The 12934-nt window shown below is 41.9% G+C and overlaps 1 protein-coding gene across 1 annotated transcript; it reads right to left on the bottom strand.

The window, feature by feature from the left end:
* Positions 1-1299: 1299 nt before the first annotated feature.
* Positions 1300-5862, bottom strand: LOC109906228 (uncharacterized). The gene is made up of 3 exons (XM_031791942.1): positions 5523-5862; positions 4816-4885; positions 1300-4264 (listed from the first exon to the last, which is right to left on the bottom strand). The coding sequence occupies exon 3, from the start codon at positions 3651-3653 to the stop codon at positions 2640-2642; it is 1014 nt and encodes a 337-aa protein (XP_031647802.1). The 5' UTR covers positions 3654-4264; positions 4816-4885; positions 5523-5862; the 3' UTR covers positions 1300-2639.
* Positions 5863-12934: the final 7072 nt, after the last annotated feature.

The raw sequence follows: 12934 nt of genomic DNA, 5'->3' as shown, positions 1-12934 counted from the left end.
TTCTGCCTTATTATTATTCGACCATGCTGGTCATTTATGAACATTTGAACATCTTGGCCATGTTCTGTTATAATCTCCACCCGGCACAGCCAGAAGAGGACTGGCCACCCCACATAGCCTGGTTCCTCTCTAGGTTTATTCCTAGGTTTTGGCCTTTCTAGGGAGTTTTTCCTAGCCACCGTGCTTCTACACCTGCATTGCTTGCTGTTTGGGGTTTTAGGCTGGGTTTCTGTACAGCACTTTGAGATATCAGCTGATGTACGAAGGGCTATATAAATAAATTTGATTTGATTTGATTTGATTTTTCAACTTTAATCATTGAGCCCAATCAGTTCTCCATGACAACAAAATCATAAACAACAGAGTAGGGCTGGCTAATAAGTCCTTCGTTTTGGGGTTATGCTCAGGTAAAACAATTTGGCTAATCTATACTTCCATATTTCCAAGTCCTATTCTGAAAGATCAAGGGGTATAACATTTATTGGAATGACTGGAATTCTAATAGACTTTGGTTTTTAATGTAAAGATATAATTTAATTGTATTAATAAATGTGATATATATATATATGTCCAGCTATGTAAACGTTAACATTGATGTTAATTCATTTGGCAACATACATTGTTGTCTTCTTCTAATTCCTCTTAAGGGGAAAGTAATCTAAAAGTAGTGGAATGTAATCAGATTACATTACTGAGTTTGGGTAATCCAAAAGTTACGCTACTGATTACAATTTTGGACAGGTAACTTGTAACTGTAACGGATTACATTTCGAATGTCACCTACCCAACCCTGCACATATCTAGAAAAGCGATATATACATTTTTGTAACTTCTGTCACATCCAGTTGGTTGTGTGGAGGAACTACAAAAGTATGACAGTCAATTACAGCTAAAAGCAGAAGCATTTGGGAATAATCTCAACAAACCAGACACACGGTGTACTGCACAATAGGAGGAACATTACCCCTCTATTCCAGTCAGAGACAGCTGAAATTCAGAGACGACAATGTTGAGCTTCAGAAATATCTTACTGACCATATGACGTCCTCAGTTCTCCATATTACAATAATGTTATACTGTCTAGTATAGTGAACATCCAAAACATTCCACTAGGTGTCTCATCAGTCTCAATTTTCAGAAAATACTACAAACTCCAACTATTATCTGTTAGTGTTGTTGTTTTCAGTGTTGATGTAATGAAAGTCATATAAGCCTGGTTTGGTGAGTCACTGGAAAAATGGGTCAAATTATGGCAGTTAAAAGCTTAGACAGTGACAATATAAAAAGAGTCAGAACGTATATAATTCACTTGTGATGATTTATTTAATATATTTCTTAGTGGAAACATCTAGACCACATGCACAAATGTTTCAGGGTTCCCTATCAACAGTATGTGAGAAACACTTCACAACAAATATATTCTGAAAGATTTTTGATTGTTAGGTTCCCATACATTTTGATGAAGATAATCAATGATACTATCGGATAAAATGCAATTCCAGTGACAAAAAGTATATATATACATGTATATAGGTTACATACATGTAACATACATCCACATCATTGTTTTTGCTTTACTATATGTTCCAATACTACTTTCCCTGGAGATGATTCCACCCTTTACTCACACCAGCTTTAACATAATCCCTAACTCCCTTGTGTTCCTCAGCTCTCTTCTTCATCTCCTCATGTTTTTGAACCATCTCTCTGTTTCCTGTCTCCTTCATCTTCACAATCAGGAAGTCCAGATGCAGAGCAGTGGACAGTGAGACGGCCTTAAAATATGATCTCTTCCATTTTGATGAAGCACTGGTAGGATTCCTCCACCAGTCTGTCTTTTTCAGGTGTGAGCTGCTCTAACTCTGTCTGAAGTCTACTGATCAGACCCCCTTCTCCACAAACGCATTCTTATTGATTTCAAACCTATTCTTAAATTCCTCACATGTCCTGAGAACCAATCTGTTCTTGGTAACATACATTTTGTATTATTTGACATGCTTGGTGTAGTGACATTTAGTTTTATACAAAGTGCATTGTTTGTTATTCATCACAATACACGATAACTCACCAGTAGCCTGGAAAGTGGTAGTTCTCCTCACAGACACTGCAGAATACTACACATTTAGTTAAATGCAACATTCTCTTTGTAATGTTCTTCAACAGTATATGTTAAGTCCTTATTTTACTCCATGTCTTTCTTGTGTTCCTCCATGGATGTTTAGAGTCTGTTTGATCTCATCCTGCTTCAGATCAGTCATTTGGATTCACTCACGTAAGATGCTGCCAAATGCCTCCAGTTGTTTGTGTTCTCTCTGAACTTCTTCATTAATCTCCCCATTTGTGGGTGTTTTATTTACAAAGAATGCCATATATGCAAGCTATTGAAGAAAGTGTTATTAATGTAGGCAGGTATCCATCATCTGAGGTTATGATTAAGAAACAAAAAATAGCATTGGTTATTCTCATACAACACATTATGTAGTTGACATTAAATGTACATTATTTCTTGAAGAGAAAAAATAATTAAGAAGAACAACTTTCATTTCCACCCAGCATCTCTTTTCTATCCTACGGTCATGTTTATTTTTCACATGTTATTTTTTTGCTTTACTATCTCAGTACTTCTGTAAGAGATGATTTCACTGTTTCTTCATACCAGCTTTAAAGTAATCTAAAGCTCCCTTGTATTCCTCCTCAGCTCTCTTCTTCATCTTCTCCAGTTTGTGAATCTTCTCTGTGTTTCCTGTCTCCTTCACCTTCTCAATCAGGAACTCCAGATGCTGAGCAGTGGACAGTGAGCTGGTCTTTAAGGCTTTCTCTTCAAGGTTGATGACACACTGGTAGGATTCCTCCACCAGTCTGGCTTTCTCAGATGTGAACTGCTTCAACTCTGACTGAAGTCTGCTGATCAGAGTCTCTTTCTCCCCAGCCGCTTTCTCAATGATTTCATACTTCTTTTTCAATTTCTCATTCGTCCTTATAACCTGCCTGGTCATAAAAACATACTTTTTATTTTCTTTGACGTGATCGGTGTAGTGACATTTCCCAGTACACCTTGTGCAGTGATAGTTCTTCATCACAGTACACCATGAGAGATCTTTGACCCACCAACAGCCTGGATGGTGACAGTTCTCCTCACAGACTGTGCAGGTGGTAGCCTCACCCTCTGTTGTATCTGCCTTTCCTTTGTATTTCTCGTCAACAGTGTATGAAAAGTCCTTGTTTTCCTCCATGTCTTTCTTGTGTTTATCGAGTGCTTCTTGAGTCTGCTTGATTTCATTCTGTTTCAGATCAATCAGGTGGACCTGCTTGCGTATGTTGCTGACACACTCCTCCAGGTGTTTCTGCTCTCTCAGAATTCCTTCAGACATCTTCACGTTTTGAGGTGTTATTCTACCCAGGAACTCTGTGAATTCATTCATGCTCTCCTCTGATACGTCCCATAAATTCTTCAAGATACGTTCTTCTTTCTTGGCCTGGGTTGCTTTTGCAGAGGTGACACTCTTTCTTTGAGAGTTGTTGAATAGGAAATAAATAGATTGATTGCTGTCATCTTTTGCACAGGGGACTTGAGCATCTTCTAAGGCCTGTAGAGCATCAGTAGGTTCAAAACCATCTGAGTGTGTGATGAGGGCCACGATGTTCTTCTCCATGTCTTTGCCAAATAAGGACAAAATTGCATCAAATATGTACTTCTGTTCAACAGTGAGTCGATTTGCACTTGATTTCACCACTAAACCAACAGCATCAATTTGATGGACTCCGTATTCAGATCTAAACAACTCAAATAGTTTTTTAGCGATTAGTTGGTCTTCTTGAATCCCTCTGGTGTCTCCATACCCAGGAGTGTCGATGATGGTGAGAGAGTATGGCAATTTAGATCCCTCAAACCAAAATACCTCATAAACAGTAATCCCTGTAGTTTCACTTTCAGTTTTTTTTTAACTTTCAGACTTTTTATCATCCTCTATTTCCTCCTCCACAATCTCAAACCAGACTTTGTCCTCCTGTTTTACACCCAGGAAATAATTGACCATGGTATTGATGAGAGATGACTTCCCTGTTCCTGTCTCTCCCACTATCAGAACGGTTCTGTTAACCTTTTAACAGAGATTTGGTGGAATCTCTCTCTCCAAAGGTCCATCTTCTGAGCAGGCCTTCTTCATCTAGCTTCTGTTTCTTTGTTTCCAGCTGATACCTTGCAGGAGGTCCTAGGTCAATAAGGTTACTTGCAATCGTATCTTGAATGTTTGACGATGTGTGTCTAATCATGGGAAATAAATTAACATATGTTATAATATAATATGAAATGTACTTAATCATTTTGTTTTACTGTAAAGGAAGAATCATAAGTTCTCTGAGAGATCTCAGAGATCTGAGGGCAAAAAGATGAAGACTTTACGAATAAGACAATTTGTTTTGTTTAAAATGTCATATAGCTTTCAACCAATGGCACTTATCAACTGTGGGGACGGGTTTTCCAGATCCAGATTAAGCCTTTTCCTTGACAAAAAAACAACACTTTCAATGGAGATTCTCCATTCAGAATGCATTTTAGACCAGAGTTAGGCTTAATCTGGGTCTGACAAAACGGAAAATAGATTTGTACGGTTTGCATTCATCAATAATCTATAAAACGTTCAATCTGTCCGTAAAATGTGAAACAGAACAGTTAAAAATATATGGCAAATAGAAATCAATCTGGATGGTCTTCAGAAAGAGATGGGACGGGTTGAGAGTAGTGGAAGGTTAGAAGTAAAAAAATATATACATTCAATAACATTTGTAATAACAATGAAATCTGCTGAGACTCACTTGCTTGCCATGATGGTCTCTTGGTTGTGTGATCCACTCAGGGAAGATACAGTTGACCGGTGATTAAGCTCTGTAAACAGAAAGCATCATTTCAACAAATTGGAAGACTTGACAAACTCAGGAATGTTAGTATACTTTCATGCCAACTTAAAAAGATAAGGTAGCTGGTTTCACTGCATTTGTAAGTTTAATGTAGTGTCGTGGCATTTTCTGTCATTAAATGTGAAGACTGTTATATTATCAAATCAATTCTCTATGTGTAATTTTTCTGTAATTAACTATGAAGTTGTGGCACCACGGGAAAATGTTTATAGAGTTGCAATTTCCCGAATATAACTCTTCAGATATTTTATTATCTTACGGTCACTTATTAATGTATTATTACATTAATTACATCAGTCTCATTCTTGAATGTCGCAAACCCTTGGATATCTGCACAAAATAAATAATTATTTATTTACTAACTAATCAATTACAGAATTACATGAACAGACACACAATAGTTATACATTGGTTACTGACATGATAAACTAAAAAGTCCCTAGTGGGCTAAGCCGATATGACGGCTTGGTAGACAAAGGAAAGGGGTGGGTCCAGCTCAAGAGCAGGAAACTCAGAGTGGACCCACGTCGACTACACTACACTCATGGAAATGCATATACTTTGAACATGAACAACCACTTATTCGAAAATAAATAGCTAATTACATATTGACGAGTGTAGCCTTTGTTGTCCCTCACTGCGATCGCTGGTCCCTCTGCTGGATAGTCAATCGTCAGAAAATCTCTGGTTTGTCCACCAGAGATCAAAGTCTTTCGTAGTTGTAGCTTGTTATAACGGATATGTCAGAGTACCATTCGGTCATTTGACCGGTTTTGTTTACCAGAAAAAGTACTTAAACAGCTGCAGTCTGCGTAATTGTTCTTCAGTTCGTAGATTTCTTAGCCGTTTCAACGTGGGAATGATCTGCACGTTCTCTTGTCTTATCCTTTGGTAGAATTGCCAAACATTTCAACATGTAGCGACAGCTTCCATCTTTTCTGGTCTAATGTACATTTTGTCGGAAGTGGGTTTTATACTGGAGAAGAAAGGGGGTGTTCCATGACGCAGTGTAATGTCTGTGCTCACGGGGGCGTGGCCAATGACTGATCCTAGTCACCATGAAAACTATTGTCATTTGGAAGACTAAGATTACATTGGTATCTTTCCAAAAGTTTTCCTATAGTCAATTATTTATTTTATACAACAAGAAATACACCAGGACATCAAATACCTTTGATGTTTCTCAAAGAGCTCCTTAAACTGGGTCAGATGGTTTAGACCCTTCTTCTTTATGGTTGCTGCCCCTATAATTGCCAAGCCTATCTCCAACCTTCTTAACATCTTTGGGATAGGGGACTAGGATATGCATATAATTAGTAGATTTGGATAGAAAACACTCTAAAGTTTCTAAAACTGTTAAAAAATAATGTCTGTGAGTATGACAGAACTGAAATGGCAGGGGGAACCCCGAAGACAAACCCCCCCCCCCCCCCCCCCCCCCCAAAAAAATCTGCATATCACTGATTTCAATGGCTGGCACTTTTATAACAGGGCAAAATTGTCCCCGATTGCAGTTCCTGGGGCTTCCACTAGATGTCAACAGTCTTTAGAAAAAGTTTCAGGCTGGTTTTTGGAAAAATGAGGGAGAAGTTGTATTTTTTCTAAGTGGCTCCCATTTTGGCTGTAGTGTTTCCAAGTGTTTCCAAGCGCATGGCAGATAAACAAAAAGAACGCGTTCCCGTAAAGACAATAACGATTCTCTGTCTTAAATTGTATTGTTTATTTGTGTATTAGGGTACCTAAGGTTTCATTATAAATGATGATTGACTTGTTTGGATGAGTTTATTTGTAACGTTTGGGATTCATTTTTATATGCATTTTGAAGGAGGGAAATGGAGTGGATTATTGACTGAAGCGTGCCAGCTAAACTGAGTTTTTATGGATATGAAAAAGGACTTTATCGAACAAAAGGACCACTTGTAATGTAACTGGGACCTTTTGGAGTGACAACATAAGAAGATCTTCAAAGGTAAAGCATATATTATTTAGCTATTTCTGACTTTTGTGTCGCAACTCCCTGGTTGAAAATCATTTGTTATGCATTTGTGTGCTGGGTGCTGTCCTCAGATAATTGCATGGTTTGCTTTCGCCGTAAAGCCTTTTTGAAATCTGACACCTTGGCTGGATTAACAAGAAGTTAAGCTTCATGTTGATGTATGAATGTTAGTGTATGAATGTTAATGTCAATGTTAGTGGTGGCTGTTTAACAGTCTGATGGCCTTGAGATAGAAGCTGTTTTTCAGTCTCTCGGTCCCAGCTTTGATGCACCTGTACTGACCTCACCTTCTGGATGATAGCGGGGTGAACAGGCAGTGGCTCGGGTGTTTGTTTCCTTGATGATCTTTATGGCCTTCCTGTGACATCGGGTGGTGTAGGTGTCCTGGAGGGCAGGTAGTTTGCCCCCGGTGATGCGTTGTGCAGACCTCACTACCCTCTGGAGAGCCTTACGGTTGTGGGCGGAGCAGTTGCCGTACCAGGCGGTGATACAGCCCGACAGGATGCTCTCGATTGTGCATCTGTAGAAGTTTGTGAGTGCTTTTGGTGACAAGCCAAATTTCTTCAGCCTCCTGAGGTTGAAGAGGCGCTGCTGTGCCTTCTTCACGATGCTGTCTGTGTAGGTGGACCAATTCAGTTTGTCTGTGATGTGTATGCCGAGGAACTTAAAACTTACTACCCTCTCCACTACTGTTCCATCGATGTGGATCGGGGGGTGTTCCCTCTGCTGTTTCCTGAAGTCCACAATCATCTCCTTAGTTTTGTTGACGTTGAGTGTGAGGTTATTTTCCTGACACCACACTCCGAGGGCCCTCACCTCCTCCCTGTAGGCCGTCTCGTCATTGTTGGTAATCAAGCCTACCACTGTTGTGTCGTCCGCAAACTTGATGATTGAGTTGGAGGCGTGCGTGGCCACGCAGTCGTGGGTGAACAGGGAGTACAGGAGAGGGCTCAGAACGCACCCTTGTGGGGCCCCAGTGTTGAGGATCAGCGGGGTGGAGATGTTGTTACCTACCCTCACCACCTGGGGGCGGCCCGTCAGGAAGTCCAGTACCCAGTTGCACAGGGCGGGGTCGAGACCCAGGGTCTCGAGCTTGATGACGAGTTTGGAGGGTACTATGGTGTTAAATGCTGAGCTGTAGTCGATGAACAGCATTCTCACATAGGTATTCCTCTTGTCCAGATGGGTTAGGGCAGTGTGCAGTGTGGTCGAGATTGCATCGTCTGTGGACCTATTTGGGCGGTAAGCAAATTGGAGTGGGTCTAGGGTGTCAGGTAGGGTGGAGGTGATATGGTCCTTGACTAGTCTCTCAAAGCACTTCATGATGACGGAAGTGAGTGCTACGGGGCGGTAGTCGTTTAGCTCAGTTACCTTAGCTTTCTTGGGAACAGGAACAATGGTGGCCCTCTTGAAGCAGGTGGGAACAGCAGACTGTGATAAGGATTGATTGAATATGTCCGTAAACACACCAGCCAGCTGGTCTGCGCATGCTCTGAGGGCGCGGCTGGGGATGCCGTCTGGGCCTGCAGCCTTGCGAGGGTTAACACGTTTAAATGTTTTGCTCACCTCGGCTGCAGTGAAGGAGAGTCCGCATGTTTTGGTTGCGGGCCGTGTCAGTGGCACTGTATTGTCCTCAAAGTGGGCAAAAAAGTTATTTAGTCTGCCTGGGAGCAAGACATCCTGGTCCGTGACTGGGCTGGTTTTCTTTTTGTAATCCGTGATTGACTGTAGACCCTGCCACATATCTCTTGTGTCTGAGCCGTTGAATTGCGATTCTACTTTGTCTCTATACTGACGCTTAGCTTGTTTGATTGCCTTGCGGAGAGAATAGTTACACTGTTTGTATTCGGTCATGTTTCCGGTCACCTTGCCCTGATTAAAAGCAGTGGTTCGCGCTTTCAGTTTCACGCGAATGCTGCCATCAATCCACGGTTTCTGGTTTGGGAATGTTTTAATCGTTGCTATGGGAACGACATATTCAACAAACGTTCTAATGAACTCGCTCACCGAATCAGCGTATTCGTCAATGTTGTTGTTTGACGCAATACGAAACATATCCCAGTCCACGTGATGGAAGCAGTCTTGGAGCGTGGAATCAGATTGGTCGGACCAGCGTTGAACAGACCTCAGCGTGGGAGCTTCTTCTGTCTGTAGGCAGGGAGCAACAAAATGGAGTCGTGGTCAGCTTTTCCGAAAGGAGGGCGGGGGAGGGCCATATATGCATCGCGGAAGTTAGAATAGCAATGATCCAAGGTTTTACCAGCCCTGTCCCTCCTCTCTGGGGAGGTTCCCATTTTGTGGAAGGCAGCCAAAGTTTGTCCTTTATTTAAAGGGGGAGATCAAATTGATCCTAGTTATGGGCCTATTTCTATTTTGCCCTGTTTATCAAAAGTGTTGGAAAAACTTGTCAATAATCAACTGACTGGCTTTCTTGATGTCTATTGTATTCTCTCGGGTCTGCAATCTGGTTACCGCTCAGGTTATGTATATGTCACTGCAACCTTAAAGGTACTCAATGATGTCACCATTTCCCTTGATTCTAAGCAATATTGTGCTGCTATTTTTATTGACATGGCTAAAGCGTTTGATATGGTAGACCATTCCATTCTTGTGGCTAAAGAGTATTGTTGTCTCTGAGGGGTCTTTGGCCGGGTTTGCTAACTACCTCTCTCAAAGAGTGCAGTGTATAAAGTTTGAAAATCTGCTATCTCAGCCTTTGCCTGTCACCAAGGGAGTACCCCAAGGCTCAATCCTAGGCCCTACTCTTTTTTCAATTTACATTAATAACATAGCTCAGGCAGTAGGAAGCTCTCTCATACAGTCTTATACTCAACTGGCCCCTCCCTGGATTTTGTGTTATATGCTCTCCAACAAAGCTTAAAACTTTTACCTTTAAACTTACCTCTGTGCCAGGAAATGCTTTGACTCAGTTCTGCAGTCAGAGGAATAGAGAAGGAGAGCGAGAAAGAGGCAAGGTCTTATATCCCAGTATTCTCCTCCCACCTCACCTCACCAGTATAGTACTCCCCCTCTCACCAAGTCAGCTGATTTCAGAGGAGATCATTTTTCAGCAGAGGGTACCATGTAGGTGGCAAATTCCAAACAAAGGAGGACAAGGGATAAGCAAGGGCATAACTTTATGTTGCATATTGGGGGTCAGGGTCAATGGGTTCCGGGATCAACACACCAGATCCCATTCCATAACCCCACCCTCCCTCTGGAAGATACAAATACTTTAAAATTGTCAAATATGGTGGTAGATATTTGATGTAACGTAGCTATGTTGCATCCACTGGTCCTAGGACTGTTCAACGGCATCATGAACTTTACCAAGTACCAAGTAATTTTAGCAAAAAACAGTTTGCCTCTGCCAGGAGGCTGAAACTTGGCCGCAGGTTTATCTTCACAGCAAGACAATGACCTGAAGCACACATCAGAATCTACAAAGAAATTGTTAATTGACCACAAAATCAACATTTTAAAATGGCCATTTCAGTCTCTAGACTGGAACACCATTGTAAACATGTAGTTTGAATTGAAGAGGACAGTCCATAAGTGCAGACGAAGAATATCAAGGAGGAGTGGTCTAAGATCCCTCCCAATGTGTTCTCCAATATCATGAAACATTTTAGAAAACAGCTCAGTGTCGGGGGGCTGGAGTATTGAAAACAAGGGATCCAATAATTTGTATTGTTAAACAAAAGATCATTTGTTCACAATCTTTTTTTACCATACAATATACTGTAGCTCAGTACATGTATTATTTATTTTATATAGTATTTTTTGTTCATCTTTATTAAGGGTAGTATTTTTTTAATATAGTATTTTTTTGTCCATCTTTACCAACACTGAAAAAACTGTTTAAACTTTAAACTGTTGGCCTAAGAGCTCTAAGGGTAACTCTAACAGCATGTTAAATACACAACCAGAGGAAAATAACTCTAGACCACCTTTACTCCACACACAGAGACGCGTACAAAGCTCTCCCTCACCCTCCATTTGGTAAATCTGACCATAATTCTATCCTACTGATTCCTGCTTACAAGCTAAAATTAAAGCAGGAACGCACCAGTGACTTAGCCAACAAAAAAAAGTGGTCAGATGAAGCAGATACTAAGCCACAGAACTGTTTTCCTAGCACAGACTGGAATATGTTCCAGGAGTCTTCCGATTCTTCCGGTATTGAGGAGAACACTACAGTCATTGGCTTCATCAATAAGTGCATCTATGACGTCGTCCCCACAGTGACCGTACGTACATACCACAACCAGAAGCCATGGATTACAGGCAACATCTGCATTGAGCTAAAGGCTAGAGCTGCCACTTTCAAGGAGCGGGTCTCTAACCCAGAAGCTTATAAGAAATCCCGCTATGCTCTTCAACGAACCATCAAACAGGCAAGGCGTCAATACAGGACTAAAATCGAATCGTACTACACCGGCTCTGACGCTTGTCAGATGTGCAGGCCTTGCAAACCATTACAGACTACAATGGGAAGCAAAGCGAAGAGCTGCCCAGTGACACAAGCCTACCAGACGAGCTAAACTACTTCTATGCTCGCTTCGAGGCAAATAACACTGAAACATGCATGAGAGCACCAGCTGTTCCGGACGACTGTGTGATCATGCTCTTCGCAGCCGGTTTGAGTAAAACCTTTAAACAGGTCAACATTCACAAGGACGCAGGGCCAGATGGATTACCAGGATGTGTACTGCGAGCATGTGCTGACCAACTGGCAAGTTTCTTCACTGACACTTGCCAGTCTAAGGTAACCTGCCTAAATGACTTTCGACCTGTAGCACTCATGTCTGTAGCCATGAAGAGCTTTGAAAGGCTGGTCATGGCTCACATCAACACCATTATCCCAGAAACCCTAGATCCACTCCAATTTGCAAACCACCCTAACAGATCCACAGATGATGCAATCTCTATTGCATACCAAACCACCCTTTCCCAACTGGACAAAAGGAGCACCTTTGACTACAGCTCAGCGTTCAACACCATAGTGCCGTCAAAGCTCATCAATAAGCTAAGGACCCTGGGACTCAACACCTCCCTCTGCAACTGGATCCTGGACAGGGGTGCTTACTCAGTCCCATCGTGTACTCCCTGGTCACTCATGACTGCACGGCCAGGCACGACTCCAACACCATAATTAAGTTTGCCGATGACACAACAGTGGTAGGCCTGATCACCGACAATGACGAGACAGCGTATGGGGAGGAGGTCAGAGAACTGACCATGTGGTGCCAGGACAACAACCTCTCCCTCAACGTGATCAAGACAAAGGAGATGATTGTGGACTACAGGAAAAGGAGGACCGAGCACGCCCCCATTCTCCTCGACTGGGCTGCAGTGGAGCAGGATGAGAGCTTCAAGTTACTTTGTGTCCACATCACCAACAATCTAACATGGTCCATGCACCTCCTTTTCCTGGCATGGGTCCTCAGATTTTCAAAAGGTTCTACAGCTGCACCTTTAGAGAATCCTGACTGGTTGCACCACTGCCTGGTATGGCAACTGCTCGGCCTCCGACCGCAAGGCACTACAGAGGGTAATACTTACGGCCCAGTACATGACTGGATCCAAGCTTCCTGCCATCCAGGACCTTTATATCAGGCGGTGTCAGAGGAAGGCCCTAAAAATTGTAAAATAACTCCAGCCACCCTAGGCATAGACTGTTTTCTCTGCTACCGCATGTCAAGCGGTACCGGAGCGCCAAGTCTAGGTCCAAGAGGATTCTAAACAGCTTCTACCCCCAAGCAATAAGACTCCTGAACATCTAATCAAATGGCTACCCAGACTATTTGCATCTCCCCCCTCTTTTACATCGCTGCTGCTCTCTGTTATTATCTATGCATAGTCACTTTAATAACTCTACCTACATGTACATATTACCTCAATTACCTCAACTAACCGGTGCGCCCGCACATTGATGCTGTACCGGTACCCCCTGTATATAGTCTCGCTATTGTTATTTTACTGCTGCTACTTTAATTACTTTTATTTCTTATTCTTATT

Source organism: Oncorhynchus kisutch, linkage group LG16 (genome assembly GCF_002021735.2).
Source record: "Oncorhynchus kisutch isolate 150728-3 linkage group LG16, Okis_V2, whole genome shotgun sequence".
Lineage (NCBI taxonomy): Eukaryota > Metazoa > Chordata > Actinopteri > Salmoniformes > Salmonidae > Oncorhynchus > Oncorhynchus kisutch.
The sequence above is the reverse complement of the archived record's forward strand: the minus strand, read 5'-3'. Positions and strand labels throughout refer to the sequence as shown.